Raw genomic sequence first — 24036 nt, forward strand, 5'->3', positions numbered from 1 at the left:
ATATTAACCATATGGTTCATAGGAGAAGAGAATCTCAATAATCCAGAGTTTAATCGTGAGGTAAGTAAAATTTGATCAAGATAATTGTTTCCACCTGAAATCATACTCGAATTCTCCCGAACGATTCGTCCTAAGAGGAACTCATTAATCACTTGAACATAATGCTTAATTAATTTAAGAAAATATTATTACTTGTATTGAATATGGTCAAAGATTCAAAATGTAATTAAAGAAGATATTGATGGAAGGCACGAGCATTACTTCCATATTCAAAAAAGTGAATGCAAAGTCACATTTTTGTCTCAACAAGTTCAATTTGCCAGCAACAATGCCTTGCTAGCAATGAGTTGGTCATATCTAAATCTACTTCTTCTCCTCATGACCCTATTTAAGACCTCTTTCCATCCAAGCAAATACAAATTAAATCCTAAACATTCTCATATATATATTTCAAACACTATAGCTAGCTACTAAAATGTCCATAATTAATGTAATCTCCAAGTTTATGTTTCTTTTTCTCCTACTACTTTTGAATCCTCCTCCTAATATTACTAAAGGGTGTAACTATGCACCCTTTTGTGTGGATGCTACAAGACCATTGGAACAAAATGTTCCAAAATACATAAACTTGAAGCCAAAGAAAGGAAGAGGATTCCAAGGTAGAAACGTCGAAGATTGTTTGCCGAAGGGTTTTCGACGCTCTTCTGCCCCAAGTAGATATATCAATTATCAACCTCTATGTTCTTCACCTAAGGCAATAGTGAATGCTCCTTGATCTTAAGCGTGTGAACATGTTATTAAGCTTCTTGAATTAATGTACGTATATAATCGTACTTAATATTTGTATTTGTGTATAAGTTATACACTAAACTCTATATTTCAGCTATGTTGTTGAATGAAAGGGTACTTATAGTGATAAGTACAATATATTTTACGTGTGTAATAGAAAATCAAGCAATCTATGTTATGAATATATATACTTTTTTTTTTTATAAGTGAATATGTATACTTTCATCTTTGAATTTTTTCCTCTGTTTCATTATTTCAATGTACAATATATCCTTTTTTTTTTTTGACGTTCAATGTACAATATATCCTTATTTAGTATTTAAAGTGATAAGTTAAATTTGCTAAAAAATGAATTAGTGACAACAATTTGAGAAAGACGGGTTAGAATTGGTCTTTAATACCTTTGTTCATGAACAAAATATGTCAATAGGTGACGTATTAATCAAGTATGTGGTTAATTCAAATTCAAATATCATGATAGTTATACTTTATAGTTTATTTTGCTTAAAAAATTTAATAGTTATTTTTTATTTTTTTTATAGAATAAGAAGTTTAAAAGTTTTTATATCCCATGTCGTGTATTTCAAAAGTGAATATGACATAAATCTCAATGCATCATTGCACAAATAAATAAAAAGCTAATTAGACTTCCTAATAATAAGAGTAATTAAAATACTGAATTATTCATATTCATATAAAATTTTAGATATTTAATTTATTCGATAGTAACTTTCAATCTAACGATCTAATGATAATTCTTTAAATACAATTCTCTTGTAAACGACGACTAAAATCATTCAAAGTTGGGTGAATACATATAGGTGATCTATATTTTTTTGGGAATTCTTCAGTACATATTATGTAGATATGTACCGGTACATTTATTGAGATGAATGATTCTGATTGGTTTACGAGTCCTACCTAAATATACATTTCTCTTAGATTAATAATCCATTCATAATGGATACAAGTCCCTCCCCCTTATTTTTTTTTTTCAATCAACCACTTCCACAACATTCTTTTGATGTTTTCGATACACTTTTCAAGAATTGAAACTTTTTTAGAGAAAATAAAATCGTTTCTAGGTAAATTTTAATATGGATCACTTCATCAAGTGGTCCATGATGGACCAATCATGAATAACATTATAACGAATACGAATTTTACAAAATTCATCGTTGGATTGAAAGTTTATATCATACAGATCAACCATAGAAAAATTTAGAAAAATTGAAAATCATTTGATATGTTATTGAAACACATCAAGATTAATGGTTTATTAAATAAGGTAAATCTTGATGGGTCTCAATAACATATCAAATGATTTTCAAAAAATTTTAAAAAATTTATGGATGATCTATACAATATAAGCTTTCAATCCAACAGTGAATTTTGTAAAATTCATATTCGGTAGATTATTTGTCCATGATGAACCACTTATGAAGGTGGTCCACCGTAGCATTAATCATCGTTTCTAACTCTCCAAATTAATCTATGTATTTTGAATGGTGTTCTAGTTTTAAATTAAACGAGGTGATTGATTTAACCAAAAGAAAAAAAAGATAGACACTTATTGATAAAAGTCAAACTTTAAGAAGTCGTGGGACACAATATAGCTGGAGTTTTATGGACAATACGTTGGAGAGGATGACATTTTCTAAAAAGTGTTGGAAGTGGGTGAAGCATGCATTTTTTTTTTTAAAAAAAAGTTTTAACATTGAATTGATGTCATTTTATTGTGCTTATATTGATGTAATTTTCATTTTGATTTTTTTTTTCTTTTCAAAATTATACACGAATTAGTGACCAATTTGTTTAAAAATTAAATAAATTTGGTCACAAAAATGGGCTACAATATTGTGACCAATTTAAGTCGGTCTCTAATTCGAACGTTAAATAATTTAGTGACCAATTTTTTTGGTTTAGCGACTGATTTTTTATCCTCTAAAAGTCAATTTTAAGTTATGTTCACGGAACGTTGAAATAATACTCATTTTACTCTCATTAATAATTATTTCTTCACTTTTAAAAAAGATATAATTTTGAGTTTTTCATTAGATCATAATAGATGTATAAATAGTAGTCGACGTCCCTTTGAAGTCAAAATTATATTTTCACAAATTTTCCCCTTAACCCAAAATTAAAATGCGTTCTTTTTTTTTTAAAAAAAAAAATTATTATTAATAATTGTGACACTAATTATTATTTTACATTAAAAATTATTCATTAAATTAAATTTATATACACTTGTGAACATTTAATTTTTCCATTTGTTTTTTTTAATTAAAGCACAATTTTATAAAAAAATTGTGTTGGATTATATTGTAGTTGAATGCAACCATTTTCAAAAGACATTGTAGGGTGTTGCAAATTCTACCGTCCTTACATGTTTTAAACTAGATTTCCGACCCGTGCAACGCACGGGCAAGCATTTGTTATATATTTTAATTGATAGTACCATGATAAATAATTAGGCATAATATTAAGATATCAAACATTGACCTAAAAATAATAGAATAATACGAAATAGTATAATAATAATGACATAGGTTAATCAATAATACAACACATGATTTTTAAAGTAACTTGAAACTCATACTAATCAAAATATAATAAAACAACACATGGTTCAAACCATAATAAAACATCACATCGTTCTTAAAACATAAGCTAAACTGAACAAATGATAAATAGAGTTACTCATGTTGGTCGATGATTCCAACTGGTTTCAGAACAGCAGCAGATTGTTGAGACTTCACAGCTCCAGCAGAGTTGATTTGATTGACGGATCCAGCAGAGTTGATTGGCTTTGCATTATCATCAGGTTTAATTGTCTTCACACCATCAACAACGGCCTTAGGGTTGACAACAGCAGCAGATGAAATTTGTTTCACAATGGATGTCTTTGGTTTAATACAAAGAGGAGTACTATCAAAGTCATCGCCAAGATTAACAACAGCTGATGAAAACTTCGTCATCAAATCTTGGGAAACGTCAACAGTTGTCCGTCCAACAATCAAACCTTTTCCCTTGTCAGAATCTCCACTAAAGTTTTCAAACTCCTAATATAGATGCCACATGTTATTATTCTAAACTAACGTAATCAATATCAAAATATAGAACTATAAGTTATTAATCATAAGTAAGTCAATCAAAACTAAAAAATCTAATTTAATGTGATTAATTTGCATACCATAAGTATTGTATCTTACTAACTACAATATTTTACCTCACAAAGGACGTTTGACGACCCAACAACATAATCATCTTTCCCTTTCTCCAGCAAAGTACTCAAAGATCCATCCTCCTACAAAAGTATAAATTAATAAATTATTACCCGTCTATTGCAGACCATGAAAGAAATAAAATTTTAAAATAGGATAACAGAATAAATGCATACATTTGTATTTTTAAGATACACAGCATCCTCATTATCCCACTTGTCCTTAAATTCCTTTATTATACTCTCATCGGTACAAATCTTCCTCACACGGAAAGATTGCTCAAACCTAGGATTCTGAAAAGGTTTAGCTTCAACCTTAAAAAGCCAGGTTTGATCAATCAGTGTTTCATCAATTTGAGGTGGAACAATTCTTTCACCAACATCCTACATAATAAAAAGTTGACATGGATTAAATTATCCAAACAGAAATTAATATTTAAAGTATAATAATATAAATTGAAACTAACATTTTCTCCATTTTGAATCATATCAGCACAAGTCATATTGAATATGGAACTTGCTTCCTTGTCAAAGATTACAAAAATGGCAGAATCAGTATCATCCATGACTCTAACCTTGACACAAAACCTGTGTAATAATCCAAAAGTAAGTATTATAAGTGCCTCATTAAATAATAAAATTGAATCAAGCAAACAAATTCCCCATTTTAATTTCCTTACCTAGGAACAACCTTTGAAACATGCCTGTTACACTTTTCACAATACCACATCTTTGAATCCGGCACAACAGCCTTGCCACACAAACATGATGTATACCAATAACTATTGGGATTTAAAGTCCTCTTAACAGTTGCAGCAACAACATGTGATGATTCCTATACAACAACAAATCAGAATCAGAGGCTTATAAACAAACAAAATATAGTTAATAAACAACTTCATTGCATGTTAAGGTTGTCAGAATGCTTACAGTTGTAGCATCCTTGAGACCTTGCAAGGTAATCCTTGGAGTATTGTGCAGAAACTCATCAAGTGGTTTTACACTTGACTCTGTACTAACTTGAGTAAATGTCAATGGAGACGGATTCTCATCAGAACCATTGAGACTAATAAAGAATATAACAGGTTTGGGAAGTTGATGACACACCTTGCCCTTAAGCAAAAAACTTTAATTTACCACAGCTATTATAAATTATAAGATTATTAAAAATAAGCAAAAAATTAAAGATAATAAAGGTTTGGGAAGTTGATGACACACCTTGCCCTTAAGGCTACACTTTCATCACAACTTGGGTTAAATATCAAAACAGAACAATTCATGCAATTCTGGATATGTATCTTGTCTACAATTTGCCAATCAATAACTTCAGATTTAAGAAGAAACAACATATATATACTTAGAAAACAAAAGTATTATTCTTATGAGCTACAAAATAAATAAGTGATATAAATAAAGTTATTGTTTATTATCACCTTGGAAGATCTTAGCCTTAGCAAGCTGAACAATAACCACAGCATTTGTCAGATCACCAGCTCCAATAAAGGTATTAAGTTCATCAACATATGGACCAAAAAGTGTACATTGAAGCTTATGCCTAATGAGAAAAAAATAAAATCCATTAAATAGAAACTTAATTAAATAAATGATATAGACACATTGAAACAGTTTATGAAAGTGAATCATAAGGTAACATCATACCCATCAGCTTCCAATGCAATGACATTCAGCTTCGTTGTACTACCATTCTGATTAGTGATCTCACGTTCCTGCCCAATCTCAGTCAAGAAACCAATAACATCTGACATCAAGTATTTAAAAAAGTGTAGTGTTAATAGCTTAATAAACACTTCAAAACCTGAATTAAAATGTATAGAATGAAACTAACCAACTAAAAAATCAGTGTCATAACAACCCCCCAAAATATCAGCAATCGGAACAAAGGTAAATGGAGACTTCAAAATATCACAGTTGGAAAGCCTCTGAACCAAGGAGCCAAACTGAAAGTTCAGTTTGTAAGGATGATGTGTTGTCCTATAAGCTCCAGTATTAGATGCCACACCAAGATTTTCAAAAGAATAAACTTTTCCCTCGATTATCTCATGTTTAAATTTGTAAATCAGAGTTTTTTTAATAGTGGCATGAATCTTAGCACCATCTTCATCCATTAACACCATTTCAACAGAAAAAGGAACATTAACTCGATTAAAATCACTCACTTGCCAAAGTCTTATGACCTTAGCCTTAAAATTCCAAGTTGCTCTATCAGAGTTGATTTCATCAATGATTGAAAACATACTACGATTATCAACGGTCAAAGCCATTTCAAAAAATAAGAAGACAGTGCAGAATAAAAGCAAATTTTTGAGATTAAAATTATTAAAAAAAAGAGAGGGAGGCACGTATGTTGGCTGCGGTGCAATTTCAACAATGAACAAACATCCATTTAAATAGGGAGAACACGGAAACCCTAAAAACATAAACAAATATTAAAACCCACAACATATTGAAGGCGGGGGATTTGAATTTCGTAATTACCTTAGGGTTGTGCCTTGAAATCAACACATTGGAGGGAAAATTGTTTTGCATAGAGATTTGAGTAGAAATCTGCATTAGGGTTTTTGATGAAGCACTGATATGGCAAGTTTTGAACATTGGAGAAAGGGTAAATGAAAAAGAGACAAACCTGAGAGCCAAGATTGGTGTAGTTTGAGAGATGAGGTGGAAGGATTTTGGTTTGAATTTCAAACCAGTGAGGACCAAGGACAGTATAAGCTTGCATCGATTTGGAATTTGATTTTGTTTTTGATTAATTTTTCTCACTGCTGCTAACCTAAAATGGGAGTGAACGACACAGACGAGGAAAGCGACGCATCACTGATCCTCCTGCCAGCGAATTTTTTTCCTTCCTTCGTATTGGGCCTAAATGAAACGGGCCTTGCAATTTCGACCCAGTTGTGTGGCCCTTTGATCATTTCTTCACACATTTTTTCCCTCCATGATCAAATTTGAAAACTTTGCCTAAATGAGGATAAATTTTTGTCTAAACATGAAAGTGAAAATCCTATGTGGAGTTGCTTATAGGATGACACTTGTCTTTTTTTACTATTTGTTGGTTTGCAATTGTGTAGTTGTAGAGATGGCAAATCAATTTTAAAACTTTTCACATACATCAACTTGGCTTAGTAAAAAAAAAAAAAACTTGGCTGAGTGATTAAGTATATGTAATGTAATGTAAGTACATATCATTTGATAATTATACTTGGATGTGCGCAGTTATTTTAGATTTATTTTCACTTAAAATTTAGAGTTTAAAAGGTATGCACCGATCGTATAAATTATTATAAATGATTCAAATTTTTATGTCGTATTAAAAGCGTAGAATGAAATAGTAGAATATATGATTGTTATTAGAGTGAAATTATAAAAAAATGTAAGTATGATGATTAGAGTAGAAAATGTGCTCCAACACAAGTCTAGGCTATGTTTGGATTGATGGAAAGTGGTGGAATGAAATGGAGTGGAATGAAATAGTGTTAGATTACATTGTTTGGTTTTGTAAAAAATGAATGGAATGGAATGGAACTCATTCCATCCAATACCACTCATTCCTTCAATTTTTCATTCCCCCCAATTTGGGGTGTATCCAATGGAATGGAACACATTAATATTACAATTACAATTTTGTCCCAACTCTTTTATTAATGTTGCGTGTGCTTCTCATCTCTTCACTGTTTCTTCTTCGTTGCAATTTGTGCTTTTAATTCGCTTATCTGGTTTAGAGTTTTATTTAGTATTATATAAGGTTGGCCTGTATTATTATTATTATTATTTTGTGATGTTGGTTTAGGAGTTTTGTTTTGACTCTGGAAGTATATATTGAGTGCTGATTTTTTATGTTGTGATGTTGTAATTTTGGTCCACTCTTAACATGATGAAAAATTATGTTCCCTATTTATCAAAATTCAAAAGTTATTATACAATATATTTTTAGTATTTGAGTCTTTTTAGTTGGTTTAGTTTGAGTGAATTGGAGTTATTGTCAATAATTTAATGTTTTAAAATAAGAGTAAAATTGGAATAAAAATGTTAAAATTTATTTCATTCTGTTTGCTTTCCAAACGATGGAGTTGTAATTTTGTTCCATTCCACCATTTAATATCCAAACAATGGAATGGGGTTTGTGTTTCATTCCGCTCCGTTCCACTCAATTTCATTATATTTCATTCCGCTTCATTCCGTTCTATAATATCAATCCACACAAAGCCTAAGAAGAAAGTTTAAAGGTGGGGACTTAAAAGAGCCCACAAAAGAAAGCAACTAGAAGAAAACAAAAACCAAAAGAAATAATACGATAGCTACAAATCAGAGTAATGAAAAGAACAGAGGATTGTCTAGCTAGTCCACAAAAGAAAACAACTTGGAAGAAAACAAAAACAAAAGGAAATTAATAATGCAATGCAATGCAATACCTACAAATAAATCTATTGAAAAGAACAGAAGATTGTCTAAGTAAATTAAATAAAAAGGGTTTTGTGGTCCACTCGTAAAGGGTTTGCGGACCCAACAATCACTTCCAAGAAAATAATTTGATCTAATTCATCGATTGCTCACATAACTAACTATATTTGAGAAATAATGTCATTTACGACGTTTTTATTACTCATACCATTAAATGTCAAACTAACATCAATCTTGATATTAGTGATAGTATTATTTAACATGATATCAGAGCCGGGTTAAGGACTGCAATGTGGACATCTGACTCAGTACCACGCTATGCGTGAGGGTGGGTGTTGAATGTGTTGTTGGAGATTGTTTGAAGTCCCACGTTGCTTAGATTCCCGGGATATGAAATGTATAAATATGTGAGGGCAACCTCACTCTTTGAGCTAGTTTTTGGGGATGAGATCCAAGCATATTTAACAAGTATGTCTTACTTCGAAATAATAAAAAATCAAAAAATTAGATTTGTCGATAATGACAGTCTGTCATTCTATGTTTTGAGTAGCAATTTTATAGTATTTTAATAAGTTTTTAGATATAATTACATGGTTTAGAGATGATTCTAGCAAGAGTTGATACATCACAAAGAATTTGAAGATAAATTACAAAACGGGCAAATTTCTGGAAAAATCACACCGCAACTCATCAACATCATGGCACGATTATTAGCTACCAAGAATTGAAGATTTTATGAAGAATTATGGGACGATCGATCACACAATCAACCGTTGCCAAATAGAAGAGTTGCAAATAATATTTAATTTTATATTTTATATTATTTAGCATGTGTTAAATATATGACATGTAGTACAATATTAGCCCAAGAAAAGAAGAAAAACGGGTTTGCTGGCCCAAAAAGAAAGTAAAATTGTGATTGGCTTATGTGGCTAAAAGAAAACATTAGGTTTCATGGATAATATATATAAGGCATCACGCACAGCAGCAGAGGGAAGGGGGGTGACCACGCAGCCTTTTGGAGACTTTGGAGAAAAAGGCGGAATCACGCAGGCTTTTGGAGAAGGAACGGAAGTGATAGAACGGCAGATACAATAACATAGCTTCCTGGTTTATTTTCTCTCTTGATCACTCTATGTTGCTTATTAAATTAATTATGAGTAACTAAGTCTCTATTGATTAGAATTAGTAGATGATCTTCCTTGAATTGATTTGAACCATGTAAATTGTTGAGGATCCTTGGGACCTTTTTAGTATTATTGTTATTCAGTTATTTCTGCGCTTAATGCTTTTTATGAATTGACGAATTTATGAATTGAATTTAGGAATCGAATGATTACTAACCATAACTTTTGAAACCTGAATCTGAAATAATTGTTTGGTCAATAGTCGTTTTAGAGATATCGGATTATTGTACTATGATAAATAGAATTAACGTGCATAAATCTTTCTATGAATTTGAATTGACCTAAGACATTAGGGAATTATTTTTATGGAAAAGGGTTCTTAGTCATTAACACTGGTCTGAACTATTTAGTTAATTCATCGTGACAATAAGAGTGAAGAGGAAGCCTAGGACCGCATTTACCAAATCATGAAGAGGAAGTGAATCGAAAATTCTAATCATCCGTTAATCTTTATTAAAAATCATCTCTTTAGTTTACTGTCTGAAAACCAAATATATGCCAAGCATACCCCCTTTTTATTTACGTCCTAAATACGATACAATTGTTTTGTCGAGATTGGAACTGTGAGAAATATTGGCCGTGCCTTTTCATTGATCATATGAGTGTTATATATACATCAAGCATATCCCTAATGATTCTCCTATATTAATGAGTAATCATTTACAATAAAGACTAATAATATTCTTTCTATATTTACATAGTCTAATACACCCCCGTAGTCGAAACTGGAGGTGACCGAATGTTGAGACTATCCCTAAAATCATCAAACAGTTGAAGCGGAAGTCCCTTTGTGAAGATATCAGCAATTTGAAAACGAGAGGGAACGTGTAACACTCGCACTTGACCACGTGCAACTTTTTCCCGTACAAAGTGTATATCCATTTCGATGTGTTTGGTGCGTTGATGTTGAACTGGATTGTCTGATAAGTATACCGCACTAACGTTGTCACAATACACTAAGGTGGCTTTTATAACTGGGCAATGTAGTTCTAAAAGTAGATTGCGTAGCCAACATGATTCAGACACTACATTAGCCACTCCGCGGTATTCGGCCTCTGCGCTCGATCTGGACAATGTATGTTGACGTTTTGCCGACCAAGAGAGCAAATTGTCACCAAGATATACACAATACCCAGAAGTAGATCTTCGTGTGTCTGGACACCCAGCCCAATCAGCGTCCGTGTAAGACACGAGTTTGTCGATGGAGGAGGGATATAGGTGGAGGCCGAACTCAACAGTGCCATGAATGTAACGAATGATCCGTTTTAAGGCAGACATGTGTTGTGTTTTTGGATTATGCATAAAGAGGCATACTTGTTGAACTGCATATGAGATATCTGGTCTTGTAAATGTCAAATATTGTAATGCACCGGCAAGACTTCGATATTCAGTTGGATCATGATAAGGGTTACCGGAGGATCCACTAAGTTTGGCTTTGGTGTCCACCGGTGTAGGGGATGACTTGCATGATGACATGCCTGCACGCTCAATGATTTCTTCTGCATATTTCTTCTGAGAGAGAAAGATACCTCCTGAATGTCGAGTAACAGATATACCCAGAAAATAACTGAGAGGGCCTAGATCCTTCATTGCAAACTCAGAACTTAGTTTGGACATAATAGACTCACGAAGGGAGTTGGATGAAGCAGTCAAGATAATGTCATCTACATACAGAAGAATGTAGGCAGTGTCATTGCCATTATGATAAATGAATAGTGAGTGATCAGAAATGCTGTGAGAAAAACCCATAGTAGCAACATAATCAGTGAAACGTTGATACCAAGCGCGCGGTGCTTGTTTAAGTCCATAGAGAGACTTTTTGAGCAAACACACATGATCCGGGAATTGAGGATGACGAAAACCAGGAGGTTGGTGCATATAGACTGTTTCATCAAGATTTCCGTGTAAGAAAGCATTTTTAACATCCAATTGATGAAGGCACCATGATTTTGACAAGGCAATGCTGAGCACTGTGCGAATAGTAGCTGGTTTGACCACCGGGCTAAAGGTTTCACCACAATCAATGCCTGTCTGTTGATTGGCACCGTTACCCACAAGCCGAGCTTTGTACCGTTCAAACGACCCATCAGAATTCTTTTTATGCCTGAAAATCCACAAACTTCGAATAACATTAGCATTAGATGGACGAGGAACTAAGTCCCACGTCTTATTTTCAATAAGAGCATCATATTCGTCTTTCATGGCCATTTTCCAATTAGGGTCATGTAATGCATCAATAGGGTTTGTAGGTAAGGGAGATATGGAATTGTGAGACGACGTGTGAAGGTTAAAAAGCTTGCGGGGTTTAGTTATACCATGTTGGGCTCGAGTAGTCATTTGAGGTGAGTGTTGTGGCACTATTGGTGAAGGCGGAGGTGTGGGGCTGGATGTAGTAGCCAAGTTTTGGTTTGAATTTGAGGGAGAAGTAGACATAGGTGTAGAAGAGGAGGATGGTTGAGATGTTTGGTTGTGAGGGGCAGGGGAGGATGATGCTCGGTTGGAGGATATAGGGGTTGATGTTGGTGTGTGTGAAGGGGTAGGTTGAAGGTTAGTAGGGGTTGGATTAGTTGCTGGATGATTGCCATAGGAATATGAAGGAAGAAAAGGTGTGGAGTCATTATCCAAAAAATTATAGTCAACCGGTGTAGGATCATTTTTAGTAGAAAAGGGAAACGTATTTTCTTCAAAGACGACATGGCGAGAAATGAATATTTTACGGGTTGACAACTCATAACATTTATATCCTCTATGATTAGGTGGATAACCTAAGAATACACATGGCGTTGACCGAGCTTGTAACTTGTGCCTAGAGGTTGAGGGAATTAGAGGATAGCAGAGACACCCAAAAACTCGAAGATGGGAATAGGAAGGATCTTTTTGATAGAGTATTTTGGTTGGTGAATGAAGGGAAAGTTTTTTAGTTGGAAGGATGTTATGTAAATATGTGGCCATTTGTAGGGCATGGTGCCAAAAGGATGGTGGAACAGAAGCATGAGCAAGAAGGGTACGAACAATGTTATTGATGGTACGAATTTTTCTTTCGGCTTTTCCATTTTGAGGGGAGGTATGAGGACAAGAAAACCTTAAGGACATTCCATTGACTTCACAAAAGTTTTTAAATTGACCATTGTCATATTCTTTTCCATTATCACATTGAAAACATTTTATTTCACGTTCGAATTGAGTTTTAATGTGAGTTCGAAATTGAAGAAACATAGAATGAACTTGAGATTTATTTTGTATTGGAAACGTCCACAAAAAATTCGTGAAATCATCTAGAAATAGCACATAATAACGATGTCCTCCTGAACTAAGGACAGGCGATGTCCATACATCACTGTGCACGATATCAAAAGGCATTAAAGTATAAGACAAAGAATTAGAAAAAGGCAATTTTATTTGTTTCCCAAGTGGACATGAATGACAAAAGAAATTGTTCCGAAACTTATTACATATAAGAAAATTGTTTCGGTGTAGAGAACTGAGGATAGATGCTCCTGGGTGTCCTAACCGGTTGTGCCATAATTCCTTAGATAATGCGGTAAAGGTAGATGGTGGCTGGGCTGAAGTGTGAGGTCTTGTGGTAATTGGGTAGAGGTCGCCGGAACTGTTACATCTCATTAAAAGCATTCCTGTCTGAAAATCCTTCACAGAGAAACCAAATGGGTCAAATTCGACAGAAACATCATTGTCAATGGTGAATTTTCTAACAGAGATGAGATTTTTTATCAGTTTAGGAGCATGTAATACATTGTGTAAATTTAAATTATATGGAGAATTAGATAATGATGCATGTCCATAACCAATAACAGGAATATTATGACCACTACCGACTATAATATTATTGCTCATATTTGAATAAGACATGAGATTACCTCCATTCGCCGTCATATGCGATGTAGCCCCGGTATCCATATACCATTGATCGTCCGGAGGGGAAATAGAAAAGGTATGCATAGCAGCTTGAATATCCGTTGGAGAATATGAAGATGGTCCTTGGTGACTGGCTTGGTACGGTGCAGTGCTCGTCACATGAGCCTGATGGGTTGGCTTTGGACCAAGAATACCAGCATGCTTGTTTGAGTTCCCTGTTGTTGGATACGGGCATGGTGGAGTACACCAAGGCTGCCATGGTGGAAAAGTCCACTGCTGATTGGGATGCGGTGGAAAAGTCCATTGCTGCTGATGATTGGGATGCGGTGGATAAGTCCACTGCTGATGCTGATAGCGACCTCCACCACGTCCACTGTTACGACCTCTGCCATGGTTTCCACGGCTATTACCTCCTCTGCCGCGATTGTTGTTGCCTCCGCCGCGATTGTTGTTGCCTCCGCCGCGGTTGGTGCGGTTGTGCGAGTTATCAGTCACTGCATCAGTGTTTGAAGCGATAAGGGCAGTGTTGTCAACAGTGTTGGCTGCCTTTTTCGCTCTTGCTGTCTCTTCTAAAATTAGCATGGACCGTGCCTTGTAAAAGAGCGGAAGAGAATCACCGTGACGAATTTGCGAGCCTACAGTAGCATAGGCATCAGTGAGGCCTGAGATGAGTTGAAGCACCAAACGTTCATTTGAGACAGGAGCTCCGACATTAAAGAGTTGATCAGAGAGGGATTTGAGATGTTGACAGTATGCCGACGCATTGGAGAACTGTTCCATATGCGTGCGCGAAAATTCTTGCTCTAGATAGAGAGCCCTAGAATTTTTGTTATCATAGAAAATATCAAATAACCTGTTCCAAGCAAGTTCTGCTGTAGAGTCATGCTCTATGATGGTATTAAGGAGGTCATTAGAGATCGTGCCGTAAATCCACTGTAAAACAACGGCATCGAGTCGTCGCCACAATTGGTAATCTGATTCTTTGAGAGAGGGAGTCTCAGGTTTGGGGGTGGGTGAAGGTGGAATTATATGATCAATCACTTCAAAGACACGAGCATGAATCTTGAACAGTTCAGACCAGGTGTTGTACTGTCCATTCTCCATGCTTAAAGTGATTTTGATGAAGTTAGTGATGTTGGGCACTGTTAGGGCAGGATGAATAGGGACAGGCACAGAGGTTGCGGAAGGAGTGGTGTGAGATGAATTTCGGCCAGTAGAATGAGTGGGTGTGGGAGGAGGGGTGGTGTTGGATGAATCTTCAGTGGTAGTCATGGTGATGTTTTGCGTTGGTTGAGGAGAAAAAGAATGGAGGTTGCGCAGTGGCGGCTGGTTTTAGGGTTTGGGATCAAACCAAGTGTGATACCATGTGAGAAATATTGGCCGTGCCTTTTCATTGATCATATGAGTGTTATATATACATCAAGCATATCCCTAATGATTCTCCTATATTAATGAGTAATCATTTACAATAAAGACTAATAATATTCTTTCTATATTTACATAGTCTAATAGGAACAATCCCTGCGGATACGAACTTTATAAATTTTATTACTTAACGATAAGTTAGTACACTTGCTAATTTTGTCATCAGTCGACAATATGGCTAGCTCTAGCTTGCTCAAAAATGGATACATTATACCAAACTCGATGAGCCACCTCACACACTACAAATACATGTTATACATATGTGCTATATCTTTTAAGTTGAAATAAATTGATTTATTTAGTTCAAAATTTAATTCAAATAATGTAGTTTTCTTTTAACTTACTTTTATTTATAACCAAGGAGAGTGTATATGTTGATTGCCATTGTTTTGTATTCATCATATGCCATTGCCATCCCTTATTCTTCTTTATTTGTAGCCACTTTTTGTTGGATATTCATGTAACATCAAAATCAATTATAAGAGATCAAGTTGTCTGTTTTCACGGGGCCAACATTTCCCTTCCACTTATGGAATATTGATGGAGAAATGTATTTTTAACCCAAGCTATTTTTAAATGTGAATAAGATGTTTGCACACAATGATAAAAACATCTTTTTCAGAAAATTTAGGGACAAATGCGAGCCACTACATAGGTGGAATTTGATAAGCTCATTTAGGCCCGGCTAGCCCGTAGAGTCTTAGGCTTTTTGCCACACGCAAGGTTGGGGTCGTTACAAATAGGACACATAGACACCAAACTTTTGAAGGATGATGTTCCGGTTTGTCATAATTCCTATTATTTATAGGCTTCAAGTCTCCTCAGAAATCCGCTCTTATATCTTCTTCGCATAATTCACATGACTCTCTTACTTTACAGCAGCATTAAAACTCTTAGGGGTTACAAATGCAACAACTTTAAAAAAAAAAATTTACTTAAAACTCTTAAAAAGAGTTTGTCATTCATTTGAATCTCACAAAACTTAAGAAATTAGTTTTTACAGTTGCATGCATAAGATACTTAATTTATGCAAAAAAAAAAAACATTTTTCTCATACAACAACTATCCGGAAAAAAAACTATACTCTCTTTTGTATATTTTGAATATTTCTCACTCACACACACAAAATCTGGAAATACAGTTAATGACGACCACTAAAATTAATATTCTCCTCTTTCTTTCTTGTTTGACAATAACCAGGCCCTGCCGAGTCACATGTACAACATGTGTTGTGGCAGTGAGCCTTTTAATAATAAAGGCATCAATTGTTTTTTACAGAGTAGAAGTTGTGAAGAAGATTTCCTTCTTTAACTTGGCTGGGTTTTGATGATAACAAACTCTCATCACAAAAGAAGAAAGGTTATGGAGGCTCAACAAGAGGAAACAAGATGAAGACCAAGTCTTAGGATTTTTAATTTAAATTAATTGTAAGTATGGTCCTTATATTTGATTTATCATTTTCAATAATTATATAACTTAGAATGCTCAGAAATTATTTTATAAATTAATTAAAAATAAAGTTTCTAAGTTAAATATAAAAGTCCATATGAAGCAAGCCTTTAAAATTATAAAAAGCTGTTTTTTGAAAAATAGGTGTCAGGACTTCTTAAATCTGTCTGCTCGTTAATCGAGTTAAAAAGATCTGTTGCTGTTTGTAATCCCAAACTGTGCAACGTTTTTGAATTTTGAAAACAGGTCTTTTTACATCTCCTTTTCGTAACAAATGATTTAATTTGTTATGGACAGAATACACCTTTTGTGAACCATTGTGATTTTTAAACATAACTTTTTATTATAAGATTTTTGAAGAGTTGTCTTGCTTCATGGACATTTTCTAAAGCCTTTATAAATATATTTGTGATCATTACAATTATTGATAACAACTTTCATATTCACTATATTTCTAAGTTATTAATATCATTTTTTCTCATAAACTTTCAAACATATATCTTGTGAAACTTTGCCTATAATTTTCATATTCATATCCATAAAAGTTTCTGAACACTAAGATATATACATTATTAAAGTGATATTGATTTGATAACAGCCATACATAGTTTTCTTCATTGTAACTTTGTATTGTTTCTTGTTTTCCAAGTTTGTGGAAACAAGTGTGTTTGAGAAAGTGGGGTGCTTTCTCCTTGTGTTGTATGAGAATTTCACCATAGTGTTTGGTGAAGATTCTTGTGGTTAAAGATAGTGGGGTGCTATCTTGTGTATGTTAGAAAGATTGTTAAGGGGTCTTGGGGTAAGATTTCTTGTAACAAAGATTCTAACATAGTGAATTTCTTCGCGGGGTGTGAAGGGAGTAGACGTACCAATAGGGGAACCACTATAATTCTCTTGTGTCGATTTTGTCTTTCCCTTCTCTCTTTTATTTTTCAGCATATTGTTATTACCTTCATCATAACTTTCAAAAAAAATAAAAGGAATTGATAAGTGCCAAAAAGTAGTAATTTTACATATATAATTTATGCACTTATTGACTTGTTTTGCAAGATTTGTGTATATAAGTCCCCAAGAATTGTACATATATGTTTTAATCTAAATTTGGTTAGTATATCTTAAATCCCAATCATTTTGACAAGTTTTTGTAATTAAAGTTGAATTTTTGATGAAGAATGAATGTTTGATCTTGAAGATGTTCGCTGGGCCAGAGAAAGCCAGAAATTTTGTTCAATTGGCAGAGAGTTTCTGGCTTAAGCCAGAGAAAGCCAAAAATCCTATTGAATTGGCAGAGAGTTTCTGGCTTAAGCCAGATAAAGCTACAAGTCCTGTTGAATTGACAGTGAGTTTTTGGCTCCAGCCAGAGAAAGCCAGAAGAGCTGGAGGTGACTCAGAGGACACGTGTTAGCAAACCCAGCTTTGAAGTAAGGTAGCTGGCTGAGCCAGCTATAGCTGGCTGGGCCAACTTAAAAATCTAGTTCACTATAAAAGGACACCAAGAGTAGAAAAATGGATCATATAACTTGTAATACTTCTAAAAAAACAGAGAAAAACATCTTAGGAGCTAGGTTTAAGCAACTTGAAGGTGGATTTGCTCATCTTTGTTGAGGAATCAACTCATGATGTTTGTTCATCTCAATTTCTTTCATCTTTGTAAAGTTACTATATCTATGGGTAACTAAACTCTCTTATTGTTGGGATTAGATGTAAAATAGTCTATGAATATGTATTTATCTTGATCTTGTGTTATACATGTTTTGGTGATTCAATCAATCTTGATATTATCCTTGCTTTTAATGTTTTATTCTTTGGATTTGAAATAGTATAGGGATATATGTTTTGAATCAATGAATTAGGATAATATCTATTGAATCTAAACTCTAGGAATAGATTTAGATTTAATAATCACTTAAAGTATTGGTGTTTAAAAGATATTGTATCAATTAATCACCCGAGGGATCGGGGATTGATCGATGTAATAGTTTCTCGTCGTTATCTGGGAACGGAAATGTACGAAGAGCAATACGTGATAAAATTGGTTGGTAACTCAAATATGTATAACAGGTCAAGGAAATGCATATGAATAGATATTTGAATTCTAATCCCGGCAATTTCATTTCTCTGATATTAAAATCATCTTTTAATCGCAATTTTATGTTCACAAGCAAGTTTTCATTACAAAATCTCTGAAACTCTTACTTAAAATCATGGTGATTGTTGAACGGCTTTTGATATCGCACTAGTCCCTGCGGATACGATATAACCAAAATACTTACTTTTGATACATCATCAGGAATCCAAAACATCTCTAAAATAACCAAAAAGTCTTAAAACCTAATTCACCCACCCTATTAGGTTGCACTCTTAAACTTACAGAAGTATTAGTAAATTAAGGAGTGCAAAACTTAATACATTACAATAGACCGTAAAAGTTCAATTTTCATGTCCATAATCTTTTATACATAGCAGTGTCCCTTCGGGGACATCCGACAAAATTGGAACGATACAAAGAAGATTAGCATGACCCATGTGCAAGGATGACACACACGAATCTTTTATACAAAGCAGTAGTATTAATAAATTAGGAGGTGCAAAATTTAATAAAATACTTGGTTGACGAATTTGCTTAAAAAAAATTTCGAAGAATGACTCATCTTAAGTAGCTAAAAAATATTTTATTGTTATTGATTAGAATATAAATCTTTTTACGTTAATCACACAAAGATGATTTTTTTTTATGCAATTTAAATCGAGAATAATTTTTTAAAATAACAAATTGACATTTTTTTAATTAAGGGGTCACATTTAACATTTTCATATGGTCTCCAAAAACTCAAGACCGACTCTGACAATATAAGTGATATCTTTCTTTTAACTGACTTTTTTAATTAATTAAGTATTTGAACAATATGATAAAAAATGATAAAAGTGTAAATACAATAGTTTAAATTAATGATAAAAAATTGAATAAAAAGGTACCAAGTACATTAAACTAAATGTTTCCTTTTTATACATAGTTTAAATTGTAACATACTTTGTACCAAAAAAAAAAAAAAAAAAAAAAAAAATTGTAACATACTACACTACTTATTAACTAAACTTTATGGACTTGAAATAAAGAAGAGGATTGCTATAAGAACACAAAATTTGACTCATAGTACGGAATACGGATTGATCAAGCATCATCACCTCTTGTAGGTATGGATTTTGAGGTGTGAAAAATGGTAAAAAAAATCAACCGACCATATAAATATACGATGTACGTAGGTGCTAGATTTTGTGTTCCTATATATCACTTTTCAATAAAGAAAAGAAAAAACTGCCTCTAATTATTGAAAAAAAAAAAAAACTTCATGAATTTGACATAAAAACTTCGAGCTATATATAATTAAGATCATTCGTGTCTTGGACTGATCGCACCATCCCCGCCCTTCGGTAGGGATCAGTCATAATCTTGCCAACAAACAAGCATTATGATACACTGCCGGAGAATATAGAACCTACCTCTATGCTTCTTCACCACCACACTGCATTTCCTCCTCAACGATTTTACACCTCCACAAATAATATTATGCCGTTTCTCTTCTTGCATCATTTTGATCTTTGAAATATTTATTGATATTTTCTAGCTACTAGCTAGTAACAATTTAATTAATTAAAAAGAGTATATATATAGTTGAAAATAGAGAAGGAATCAATGTTTTCAACTAGTTTTTGGTGATAATATATAGATGGAAAATATTGATCTATTTATAAATATGATTCTATGTGTATGGGAAACATTTACACTGTTTGTTTTGGAGTTTTGTAATGTAGAAGAAAATGAAATGTTACTCCTCTTAAAACTAAACACGTACATAATAAAAACGATTTAGGGTAGAAGTTTGGAAAATATTTCGTGACCATGTTGTGACAAGACAAAACATGAAACATCAGTTAGTTTATACTAACTTTGTTTGGGCCTTTGGGTAGCTTTCTAAGGGTATTGCTCCATCAGCGTGGTTAAATACATACTTTGTGGAATATATAAACAAAAATTATTCAAAAATGTCGGTATTTTTTATTTTGTTGTACAAAGTGGGAAACAAAAGAAACAAAAGAGAACTATATAGAAAATAATAAAGTCTCACTAGTATTATGCACAAGAGTGTTGTCCTCTCGGATACGATGAAGTACGAACAACTCTAACCTTCCGGTCTCTAATGAAAAGATCCTCTATATTATTTTAGATGCTAGCTGCATAGTGGTGTCATGCATTGATACTGGTTTGGATTAGATAACATGCAACTTGATAACGGTTTTAAAGTCATAATAGCACCGTATAGCTCTTTAATGTCCAACTCCCAATTCAAAACAATGAGAAAAAAAATTGAAAAACGAATTGCCATAGTACGGGGTGATAAACAGTGATGACGGTAGCAAACGACACAAGTGTGTAGTGTAGTGGGGGGTATGGGTATGGACCGCTCTCTCATCAATGAAGTGGAATCTAACTAGGGCCATCCATCGTGAAGAAGGTCTTTTTTTTAATGATATATACTATTGAAACTTTAAATTCGTATAGAATATTAAATTGTGTAACTTTTTCAAAAAATTTCAAATTATATTGTTATAGACACCAATAATATTAACGGTATTCAATAAAAATACATGAATCTTTAATCTTATTGAGTCTTAATAATATATCGAATAATTTTATATTTCTTTAAAAATTTAATGAATGAAACGAGATAATGGAATAGTAGTCTATGAATCGGGGCCTTAGGCTATGGTCATGAGTGTTACGGTCTAGGGCCCAAGATTTTAGAAGCCCAATTTTTTTATGCTCACTTGACGGTGTCCGTAATTGTAGCATCGTCGAACATAATTCTTTTTGTTTTTTACCACTGAACTAAAATGTTTTAAAACCGAAATTTACTAAAGCAGTAGCCTACTTGAGATCATCAACATCTCACAAGTGAGATTGAACAGTCAGACAACTTTGTTGATTGAGAAGTATATGTTATCTCAAAATGCTTGAAAAACACCACTTCTTATGAATCTTTTAGGTATTTTTTTTAAAATATTTTATAAAGCTATTATTATATATTAAGACGTATTATGTTAAATAAAATAAGTTGTTTTTCTCCCAACTCATAAAATATTAGGAACGAGGCTTCGATGAATAAAAACAAAATTTTAAATGATGAATTAATGAACATCAAGCAACAAATATTACTACTTTATATTGTCAAATAAAAAACACATGTTATTTTATAAATTAATGGCTTTAATGCACTTTTGATCCCCTATTTCGAAAAATCTGAACTTTTGATCTCCTATTTTAAAAGCCAACTTTTTGATTCCGTATTTTAAAAAATCTGAACTTTTGATTCCCCTATTTTAAAAGCCAATTTTTTGATCCCCTTATTTTGAAAAACCTGAAGTTTTGATCCCCTATTTTAGATTTTCCTGAATTTTAGTCCTCAAACTCAATTTGGTCAAATTTTTGCTGATGTGTCAAGCTTATTATTGACGTGGCAGTGTCCATGATGACAAAATATTTCCATATCTTTAATTTTTTTACAACAAATATTTTAAAAGTATTAAACAATAAAATAATTAATTAATAATAATTTAAAAAAAAATAGTAAAATTAACCTCTATACATATATATAATAAAAAATTAGTAAATTACCAAAAAAAAAATTAACGATTGAGAACAAAGTCAATGAACGATTGAGAGGAAGCGGACAAAGATGAAGTATGTTAACACGAGCGTGATTATTTGTGTTTCTGATTTCTTAGGGTGTCATGATTTGGGAACCGGCGTTTGCTTTTCTGACTTCTTTGAGTAATTTACTGATTTTTATTTATATAATAATGTAAAGAGCTTTATTTTAGTTATTATTATATAATGTAAATAGATTTATTTTATTGTTTTTTAATTATCATTAATTATTTTATTATTTTAATACTTTTAAAATATTTGATTTTAAAAAAAAATTAATGACATGGAAATGTTTTGCCAACATGAAAACTGTCACTTCATTAATGAGTTTGACACATCAGTAAAAATCTTACCAAATTGAGTTGAAAGACTAAAATTCAGAAAAATCTAAAATAAGGGATTAAAACTTCAGGTTTTTCAAAATAGGGGATCAAAAAGTTGGTTTTAAAATAGGGGATCAAAAAATTGGCTTTTAAAATAGGGGATCAAAAGCTCAAATTTTTCAAAATAGAGAGATCAAAAGTGCATTAAAGCATAAATTAATTTTGTAAAAATGTGTTAGCCCTAACTTAATTTAAAACACAACGAAAATTGATTGGAATTACTTTAAATTTATGAAACTAATTAAAACTAAATTGATACACTAACATCAATCTATTAATGGTAATTTGCTCGAATAAAAACACGTTTTGTTTGCATATGCATGCCAATGCCAATTGACATTAAGAATAGGTTTCGACCTGGACCCTCACCCTCTTTTGTATAAAAAAGAAAGTTTCAACCTTGTGGGAAAGAAATTAAATATTATTATATTTAGTGGTAGGAATGAAATATATTTAGTGGTAGGAATGAAATATCTTGATTCTTGCTCTATGTGTATTGTACTATTGTGGTTAAATGTTCTGTTTGTTTGAATACATGTGTGATATATTTCATTATCAATAGCAACAATTATTGATGGGTTCAATTAGTTTATTTTTGTGCCAAAATGATAATATATTTTGGACTCGTATCACTTAATTTTGCTCATTCTAATTTATAAAAAAAAAAAATTTATTGTATTAAGAGCATCTTCAATGGTCTTTTTTCAAGAACCTAATTTAAGTTTGATAGATACTAATAAATGGTCACTATGGTCAACAATATTACGCTATATGTAAGCAATTTATACACATTTTGCAACAACGGTGGAAAAATAAAATATTTTGTATTAAATGATAATAGAATATTTTACCATACGATTAAATATTAATGATGATATTGTACTTTATTTACTTCAACTATTTTTTATGCTACCCATTTTGACACCTTAAAATTCTCTAATAAGAGGAAAAAATAAATAAAAAACAAGTTCATCATTTTATAAATATATTTATTTTGAACACAAAGAATTCATTTCGTTAATTAAATTAAGGTAAACATAATATCAGTATTACTAGTACTAGACCCAACATTTGAGATGAAATACAACAAATAGTATTCGAGAAATGTTATGTAAACATAATTTTAGGATAAAAATACAGCATCAAGGATAATAGTGTCATATCAATCAACCATGTTTTCATTCATGAGAAATGTCAATGTGGAAATATTTTTTTGTGAAAATGACAACATTGTCCTTAATGTTGTATTTTTATCCCAAAAAATATATTTACATAACATTTTTCATAGTATTCTATGTAACAGTCGGATGCAATTAAAAGTCAGATACAATTAAGACCTCCCAAATCACCCAACCAACCCCTGAGTGTCTTTTAGTATTATTTTATTAAATAAATTAAATTTTTATTAAAGTTATTAAACTATAATTATTTGTTTTTCTTTATTTTATATTTCTAGGTTTAATGTTTGGAATATGAAAAAAAAAAATGTGCATTTGATGCATTTTAAGGTGTCTTAGTGCTTAATTTATGGTAATGGAAGGTTTTCCTTTATAAAGAGAAAATGAAAAATCAATGCAAATT

At 32.5% G+C, this 24036-nt stretch overlaps 1 protein-coding gene and 1 non-coding gene across 2 annotated transcripts; one reads left to right on the forward strand and one right to left on the reverse strand.

The window, feature by feature from the left end:
• Positions 1-3485: 3485 nt before the first annotated feature.
• On the reverse strand, positions 3486-6294 carry LOC123887903 (replication factor A protein 1-like). Its single transcript, XM_045936907.1, has 10 exons — positions 5859-6294; positions 5672-5771; positions 5446-5567; positions 5231-5315; positions 4943-5078; positions 4693-4847; positions 4480-4600; positions 4190-4396; positions 4019-4096; positions 3486-3851 (listed from the first exon to the last, which is right to left on the reverse strand). Exons 1-10 carry the CDS (start codon positions 6292-6294, stop codon positions 3486-3488), a joined length of 1806 nt encoding a protein of 601 aa, XP_045792863.1.
• Positions 6295-18832: 12538 nt separating this feature from the next.
• Positions 18833-18936, forward strand: LOC123903342. Its single transcript, XR_006807923.1, has one exon. It is a non-coding gene; the product is annotated as a U6 spliceosomal RNA (small nuclear RNA).
• The last annotated feature ends 5100 nt before the right edge of the window (positions 18937-24036 follow it).

Source organism: Trifolium pratense, linkage group LG1 (genome assembly GCF_020283565.1).
Source record: "Trifolium pratense cultivar HEN17-A07 linkage group LG1, ARS_RC_1.1, whole genome shotgun sequence".
NCBI lineage: Eukaryota > Viridiplantae > Streptophyta > Magnoliopsida > Fabales > Fabaceae > Trifolium > Trifolium pratense.